The sequence below is a fragment of the Plectropomus leopardus genome, chromosome 19 (genome assembly GCF_008729295.1).
Source record: "Plectropomus leopardus isolate mb chromosome 19, YSFRI_Pleo_2.0, whole genome shotgun sequence".
NCBI lineage: Eukaryota > Metazoa > Chordata > Actinopteri > Perciformes > Serranidae > Plectropomus > Plectropomus leopardus.
The window spans coordinates 20,858,747-20,867,473 of NC_056481.1; the positions used below are offsets into that span (position 1 = coordinate 20,858,747).

At 39.3% G+C, this 8,727-nt stretch overlaps 1 protein-coding gene across 1 annotated transcript in view; it reads right to left on the bottom strand.

Annotated features, from left to right (window-relative positions):
• Positions 1 to 395: 395 nt before the first annotated feature.
• The window catches only part of LOC121959101 (heat-stable enterotoxin receptor-like), a 34,114-nt gene continuing 25,782 nt past the window's right edge, over positions 396 to 8,727 (bottom strand). The window contains exons 3-18 of the mRNA XM_042508283.1: positions 8,475 to 8,577; positions 8,178 to 8,237; positions 8,012 to 8,083; positions 7,786 to 7,890; positions 7,514 to 7,600; positions 6,752 to 6,884; positions 6,527 to 6,664; positions 6,298 to 6,374; positions 5,757 to 5,848; positions 5,478 to 5,636; positions 4,586 to 4,778; positions 3,472 to 3,646; positions 3,233 to 3,331; positions 2,413 to 2,507; positions 2,174 to 2,250; positions 396 to 612 (exon numbers count right to left, since the gene is read on the bottom strand). Coding sequence (XP_042364217.1) covers positions 396 to 612; positions 2,174 to 2,250; positions 2,413 to 2,507; positions 3,233 to 3,331; positions 3,472 to 3,646; positions 4,586 to 4,778; positions 5,478 to 5,636; positions 5,757 to 5,848; positions 6,298 to 6,374; positions 6,527 to 6,664; positions 6,752 to 6,884; positions 7,514 to 7,600; positions 7,786 to 7,890; positions 8,012 to 8,083; positions 8,178 to 8,237; positions 8,475 to 8,577 — 1,882 coding nt within the window. The remainder of the gene's footprint in view (positions 613 to 2,173; positions 2,251 to 2,412; positions 2,508 to 3,232; positions 3,332 to 3,471; positions 3,647 to 4,585; positions 4,779 to 5,477; positions 5,637 to 5,756; positions 5,849 to 6,297; positions 6,375 to 6,526; positions 6,665 to 6,751; positions 6,885 to 7,513; positions 7,601 to 7,785; positions 7,891 to 8,011; positions 8,084 to 8,177; positions 8,238 to 8,474; positions 8,578 to 8,727) is intronic.

Here is an 8,727-nt window from a genome sequence, read left to right on the forward strand (position 1 = left end):
TTCCTGTAAATCACCTTGCTATTAGCAAGACATGCACAAACAAGTTCCCTTTAAAATGTCAAAGATATTAAGCACCGGAAATAAATAACTACAGTATCTTTATACCTCTATAAGGCACAGTTTTAGACCAAACAGTTAACAAATTACATATTAAAACAAAACAGTGTACCTGACAAGAATTTGCAGAGGACAGATCCATATAAACAAGAACATTACTTTGCCATAATGTGGGCATTGATGCTCATCTTAGCTTCAGTTTAGCCACAAGTGGAACTGATCGATCAATTTTCACATCTGCTTGCTGTTGTACTTCCCTTTCTTTTCTATCTCAGCCTTCCCACTCTGAATGAATATTTAAATACCAACAGATTGTGATACTTGATGGTAGTTTTGTACTACAGGAATGTGCTGAGGGTGTTATCCACAGTGGCCAGATGCAGGTACTCAGGATGACGGTCGCTCTCAGACTCCACTTCTGACTCCTGGTCCTCGTTATCCTCCCTGCTCTGACTCGAGAGCGTCTTCTTCCTCTGGATAGAGCCACGTGAGCGCCTCTCCAGACATGTCAGGATCATTTGGGCGAGGTCCTGCTGCAGCCGCTGGAAGTTCTCCCTGCAAAAGCAAGAACCAACAAGTCTAAGGTAAGCCCGTCAAACTACAGTAAATATGAAGAATACTAAATACATGTTAGTGTCAGTTCCTCTGTAGAATTATGCAAAGTCAGGCGAAGTCAAAACAATTGGACACTTACTTCTGTTTAGTATCTACAGTAATGATGGAATTACTTTTATTGGGATAAATCCATACGAACATGAGAACCATTGCCTTCCTGTTGTATGACTGAGTCAGTCACCAATTCAGTGTCTGACCAAATGTTCTGAGATATGATGTTGAGTAATAGCCAGAAGTGTTTTTGCAGATTATGATGTTATGGTGAAGTTGACCTTCGACCGTTTGGATATAAAATGTCATCTCTTCATAGTCGTATCCTATATCCTAGACGTTTGTGTCAAATTTCATCATAACTATGTATTAGCGTTAGAGTTATGCCCCAAAACATGTTCTGTGAGGTCACAGTGACCTTTTACCTTTGACCCTCAACCACCAAATGCTAACCAGTTCATTCTTGAGTCCAAGTGGACATTTGTGCCAAATTTGACAAAACTGTCTCAAGGCCTTCTCAAGATATGGCATTCATGAGCAAGAGACGGATGCTACGACACAGTGACCTTGGTCCACTAAGATCCAATCAGTTCATTGTTGAGTCCAAGTAAATGTTTGTGCCAAATTTGAAAAAATTCCCTTGAGCTGTTCTTGAGATGCTGTGTTCATGAGAAGGCTTTAGGTGTATTTCAGGATGTCAGTGAAGCAATTGATCCTGAACAGAGGCTGGCAGTATGTTTGAAGTAGGGACACACACACACACACACACACACAAACAATGTGTTATCGAAAAAGTGTGCGCTAGTGTCACTTTGATCCGTGACTATTCAATCTGTGGGCTAGATATCCTATGATAAATATGCCTCATTACACCATTCCACCAGTCACAATCAGCCCGAAATCAAAATACCTTTAAAAAAAAAAAAAAAGACAGTGTCCGACCCCTAGCTTTTATGTTTTGTATTTTTGTGTTGTTTTATTTCACGTGATCTTGGACTAATTTGCTATTATGTCTTTGTTTGAGAGTCTAGGAAATAATTACCTTTATACCTGGCTGGTTGGTTTTGCGCTTTGTTTACCGAACCTGTGTGCCCTTTAGTTGTAGGCGAGTTAAAGTTAACTATTTCCTGGGGGTGAAATTCCTCCAGGTGGCATTGCCGCAGCAACGTCCGGCCTGCCACATATGCTAGGCTAACCAGCTGCTGGCTGTAGCTTTATATTTGTGGTTCAAACACGAGAGCGGTGTCAGTCTTCTCAACTAACTCCGCAAGAAAGAAATTAAGCATATTTCACATAATTTACTGACTGACCTTTTACAAAATGATCATGCCAAATGCAGATTTAAAGACAACTAAGATTTGTTGAAAGAGAATATCTGTATATCCCCCTCCTCCCAGAAAACAGCTTTAACCTGCTCAAATCATCAGTCTCACTAAAGCAGCTCAGGAAGCTCCATAAACTAGAGTTATTGGTTAAAGTAGTAAAGACGGATGCTTGAGGGTTTGCTTACGTTGTGGGTGGAGTTGGGAGGTCGTAGTCTTGGCCCGTCTCCCCTGTCAGCCAGTAGGTCGTCTCTGTGCCTTTACCCTTGGAAAACACAGACATTTAAAACATTTTGCATGAGTGTGCAGACATCCACGCTTTACTCTCTTCAGTCTGTGCTTTCTGCAGAACTGAGTGTTTCTGGATTTCAAAGTGGTCCATTTGTCTGACACCGTTATTAAATGTGATGAGGAGACCCATCTTTACCTTCAGATATGTCTCTCCTCTGATCTCATATTCAAACTTGCAGTTCGTCCTCTGCAGGATATTTATAGTTGGCTGACTGACGTGGATCCGCAGGGCTGCAGGATGTGAACAGATAAAAAAACAGGCATCTGTTTTTTACCAAAGCTTGGCTGTGCTAAATATATTTCATTAGGTTGATTGGTAGCTTCTGTGATTGCACATGAGTAATGAGCAGAGCAAAACATATTATTGAAACATATGCGGACTATACTAGTTGGTAGCATGAAATCAGTTTACTCATTAAATGCAGGTTTCTGATTTATTTTAAAATAGTAACTGGTATTAAAATGTCTTTAATTAATTTTTCAAAAGCCTTTTAAACAATGCTTAGACATGGAAAGTAGAATTTTATTAATCTTTTTTTTCCCCCTGGCATTGCATTGTAAAATGTCAAAATATGTCACTTTAAAAGTAAGGTCACCAAAAACATCATTTATGTTACAATAAATTTTTTGGGCAATTTTGTCCCTAGAAAGTTCATAAAACATACACATATCCTCATAAATATTAAATTCAATTACCAAAAGCTTGTAGCTGGAAATGTCATCTTGTTAATAATTGATTTAAATATTAATGGGAGCAATCTAGTATGCAGCCTTTGTGTTTTCTCTCCAGTATTGTCCTTAACCCCAAGAAATTTATGTTGGTTCTTTTTTTTTTCTTCAAATTTTGCAATGTGGTATAAAAAACGTTTGAAAAAGTCTTAAATCTTACTTGTGTTACACTATAGGAACCCTGAATCTGAAACCCTGAAACTTTAGGGGTTTTTTTGGCCACTCACGGTGTCCTGTAGACTCCATACGAGATGCTGTGTTGACTGTGTCTCCAAATAAACAGTATCTGGGCATCTTTATCCCCACGACACCTGCTGCACACGGACCTGGATACACACATTCATGTCTTATCGCCGTGACCTCGCACTGCATTTACAGATCAAGTCATTTTAGCGTTCAGTTCCGTTAACGAGGGGGGGTTAGTAAAATTAATATTTTGCACAGTCCACAGTTTAGTGCCATCTACCTGAGTGAACGCCTATGCGTATCCACACAGGGATACCAGGCAGGTGTCGGAGCTGGAAGGTACCAATAAATGCCAAGATGTCCAGCGCCATACGGCAGACATCCACTGCGTGCCTGTTCCCATTTCGCTCTGGAAGCCCCGAGGCCACCATGTAGGCGTCACCAATCGTCTCCACCTGAGGGCAAAGGTTAGAAATTATCTCTGTGCTGTCTAACTAGCATTCTACTGAATTTCACCTCCAATTTTTCAACCTGGATTCTGTTTTCCCATGTTTTGTGTCTAAATAAAAAATTGCAACAACAATTTTTGAAACTTGCCCAGTATTAAGCGAGCACTGCAGCTGGCAGCTGCGGAACAGGTTGCAAGGTAACTACTCAGGGCATTTGTGCACTGTCAGTCCACGAAGAAAGTGCATGTTTTTGCCACTGATCAGTTTGTTCTTTGACCTAATTATGGAAATGATCCCTACAGAGACAGACCTTTTTGTTGAAGAGAAATATCCTATTTGTTTAACCAGAAACAGACCCAAAAACATTACAACCAAACCCACCAGACTCTATTTGAATAAGCAGTCATTTTAGTGTGTATAGAGCCAGCATAATTTCACATCTAACTGCATAAATTATGGTTTTTATTTCACTTAGAAAACAATCTGAGCCTGTCAGTGACCAAAAAAAACAAAATACTTTTGGTGGATGTAAAGTGTTGGTGCACAAATGCCCCGACTGGTTACATTACAGGCTGTTTCATAGTCTCTCTATAACAGTGGTTTCCAACTTGTGGGATGCAGTCCAAATTTGGGTTGCATCCATTATAAATAGGCTAGTTTATAAAAGCATATTTTATTTTTAAGAACAGTGAATTTCTAGCACAGGGCTTATATTTTGAAGTGCTGTTTCTTGAGACCACAAACTAGCTCGACCACATGGCCAAATTCAAGTATGACGCTTAATATAGAAAACTACGCAGAAATTTGGACCACGTGGCCTGTCCAGTTGGGAACCACTTCTCTACAATACTGTACTGTCAATTTCAAAAATGATTGTTCACATTAATCATTTCAAAAATGTCTGAGCATAGAGTCCAGGTTAAAAAAAAAGCTACCCTTTATTACCTTGTATACGTCATGGTGGTCGACGATGCCGTCGAAGCCCTTGTAGATGTCGTTGAGCATGTCCACAACTTCCATGGGCGTGCTGTACTGGCACAGAGTGGTGAAACCCACTATGTCACTGAAGTATATCGTCACTTCCTCATACAGCTCCGGCTCCACCACACCGGTCTCCTTCAGGCTTTTCACTGCTGGACTACACAAGGAGAAACAGATTAAACCAGATAATCCACCTCACTTAAGTCCAGGTAAGTCTGCCAAAACAGTTTTTTTTCCCGCTGTATCAACAAGCACAAACACAGTTAGACCCCAGATGGTGCAAGCAACAGCCCTTTTGCCTACTGAATGGATAAGTGTCTTTTTGCAAGACGTGTTTTTTCCTATTTGACTTAAAAATTTGATGTTCGTTTTTTAATTTCAACATTGCATCAATTCTCACCTAAAACTCCATTGCTGTTTGCCTGATAACTGTGTTTGAGTTGAGCCAAGTCCCCATTCATGCACAGCCAGGTAACGATAGTGGTTGCCCTAAACCTCAGGATTGTTTGTCACTGTTATGACATTCAGCCACTATCAAAACATCTCTATACAGCCAGCCTAACTTAGGCAACAACTATGTCTATGTCTAATCACTGCCAAAAAATTGAAATTTTGGAAAAACAATTTTATATAGTACCCCAGGAATGAGTCATTAGACCTGAAATAAGTTAGCAATTCGGCCCCTCCAGTTCCACCACATTCTCATCCCAAGTCATCACACGTCTCTGCTTTGTCAGCGGGGTGTGTGGCACTGTGTGCCACCACAAGACCTCATGTGGGGTATCTTTTCTTAAATCAGGCAGGTAAAAATGTTTTTATCATTATCATCTGTGTTCTTGTTTGAGTGTTGGCAGACCGAGGTAACAGCATGAAGTTGAGGCAGTCTGCTCGATCTCTCTCAGCTTTGTAGAGCGCCGTTCTCTCCTCCACCAGGTGCTCCAGGTTTCTGGAATACATCTGCAGCCGCCGGATCATGTTGTCCATGTAGCTCTCATTGTCCTGGTTATGAATTTTACTGTAGGATGACAAAAGAGGAGCAGAAGGAAAGGGAAGGAAATAACACAAACTTAAACTTTAGAGTTTCTAAAGGCTGAAATTTGCAACAAGAGCCCCTAAAAGTAAAGATCGCTATTACCTGATGATTTTTCCCAAATAGTTTTCTATTCTCTTGAAGTCAGGTCTTTTTTCTGGATCCTCATCCCAACAGCTTTTTATCAACATGTACACCTACGAGATGGAGGATGCAAAGCTTTAACCCTTTGAAATCTGGAGCGACATCAGATGCTTTTCACAAATATTGAAATCTTTGAACCATGAGCATATTGGTGCTAGGGAAAAATCTCTAGGTAAAAAAAAAAGAAAGAAATAGGGGAAAATGTCTTGGCATAAAAGGCAAGCGAGAAATGTCTAGCAGAAAAAGACAAAAGCTAGGGAAAAACTAGAATTATAATTATCATAATTACACAATTGAAATTATGTTACAAAAGTATTAGAATTTTCAAGCATTTTTCTGTTTCTTCCATGTTTTTTTTGTTTTGTGATTTTATTTTACTTAGTTATTTATTTTACTAATTTTAGCATAATTTCCTTGTACTTTTTTTTTTACTAATTTCTTGCTAAGTTTTGCATCAATTCTGCTTCCATTGGTCTTTGCTTAGAAAGTGGCTTTAACTCACCTCTAACTCTTTCTCTGAAGCCGCCTCAAGGTTCAGATCAGGTCTGAAGTAGGACATGATGACCCTCTCAAGCTTCTCTGTTACAAAAGACAGACATCACTTTCCCACATTTATGTACAATATTAATGAGCAAATCGCACAAAAATCAAGCTACTTTCTCTTCAGAGAAAATAGAACATACATAACACTCTCTGTTTTGTCATAATTGTGGGGGATTTTTGTATCCCACCTGTCCGGTCGGAGCATCTCTCTGTGTAGAAGGTGCTCTTCCTGAGAACAATCTCATGAGCGATGATGGCGAAGCTGTAGACGTCTCCTTTCTGAGAGGTGCCCACTCTCCTCAGGTGCTCCGGAGCCGTCCACAAGTCTGAGAGGAGGAGGTGAAAAGCAGAAAGTAAAGTAAGACAGTGATAAAAGTGAAGGGATTACTACAAACTATAGTTTGTTGTTTCACCTCTGCCGGGGCTGAGGAAGCTGTTGCAGCCAAAGTCTGTAATCTTCACTACCATACGATTGTCCACTACACAGTTGGTGGACTTGAGGCGACCGTGCACCTGGATGTGACTGGAGTGGAGATAGGACATGCCCTGCAGAGGATGTCACAGCAGAGGATTTCAAATAAAAGAGCAGTAAGTTTTCTGTGATCTTTACTGACCTCTACTGGCTGCCAGGGAGAACTGCAACAACAACTCCCATTTGTGCATCTTTCAAATATAAAATTATGAATTATGTTTTCTTAACACCAAAATTCTATCATTTTATTGTTCACTTATACTATATTAAGTAGAAAAGAAATTCAAAGAAAAAAACACAAACAGAAAGGAAAAATGTGCTAAGGTTTACCTTTAATACAACTACAAATGTGAGAAAAAAACATATAAAAAATAAATTAATAATATATATGTCAAAAAGGTTAATTAAAAAAGACCTAGTACAGCATGTAACTGCATTTTTCTTTCAAAAAAGGCATAGTATAAATATGTAGAAAAATAAAAATAAAAATGCCATAGTAAAGAATATCAAAAAAAGTAATATTATGGAATCTGGGTTTCCTGTGATTTAATAATCTGTTAGAAGTGTTATGGTGTTGAGTTTACGATATGGCACACACATTTCAGTCATTTATAAGGCTCCATATGATGTCACGTGCTATGTTTCAAATGCAACATTTAAGAGTTACCTCATGTGTTGTTCATCAGCAGAGTTTGCATCTCACCTTGGCGATGTCGAACATAACAGAGATCTTGAACTCCCAGTCCATGAAGGTCTCCTCCGGGTACGAAATCTTGTCATTTAGCACATACTGGAGGAAGAAAAGGACAGAAATCTGGTAAAGCCACTGTTGTCTAAACTGATATTTGATGGGTTTTGCTTTTTTTTCTGTAGCAAGCTACTAATATTTGTGACTTGCCAATCAAAGTGGTCATTTGATATGTGCAAACTAAACTTCCATTCCAATATAACTGCACGTGAGCATGCCATACGTACCCTGAGTGACCCTCTCTCTCCGTACTCAAACACTCCAAACACACCTTCGTCAAACTCCACCGTGCCATAAAACTTAGTAAGGTTGTAATAGTCGATTTGTAGGAGCTGCAGAGAAAAGAATAAACAGTAGCTCTTTAAACATTAACATAAGTGAGTGAAAGCTTAAAGATGGCAAATCAGTAAAAACCCAACATCACTCAAACCACCTCCTGTTTGTGCATCTCACCGCATTCAGTTCTATCATCTGTTTCTCCTTAAAGTTCCCATCTGAGTGCTCCAGCTCCTTCAGAATCACAATCTGAAAACATTGCAGTAATCACACCAGTAATTAAATCCTTATGCTCGGTCCAGTGCAATAGCATATTAATTGATTTGGGAATGTGTCCAGCTACCTTCTTATCGTAGTGCGCGCGGCGGATCTGGAACTTCTTGTTTTTCCTTTCCTCTTCAATCTGATGGGAGCACATGAAGGGCAGTTTTTTTTTTTTAACGTATGCATTCATGTTCAAAAACAAAGTAAAACTTGAGTAATTTCTAATAATAATAACGTAATAGCTGAAAAGTAAGGACAGAGCTGTAGAAAGTTTTTACTAGATCATTTTAAGCTTCACTGTCCTTTTCGGGCCACTAAGTGACAGAGTACAAAAAAAGAGCCTGCGTGCTGACTGAGTGATTTACACCTTATGTACCTTCAGACAGATGACATTGAGTTCATTGTACTCCAGCGGTGTGATGAGATGAGAGGGAATGTGAGACCATCGCTTCCTGACCAGACGATCTCTCCTGTTCTGTCTGCACAGGGAAAATCACACTTACTTAATACATTTGATAAAAAAAAAAGTCAGGGAACAGTATGCTGTAAGAAAACACTATAAATAGTTAGAAATATATATATATAAATGGGTCATAAAAAGTCATAGTATAGCAAAAAAACATAAAAAA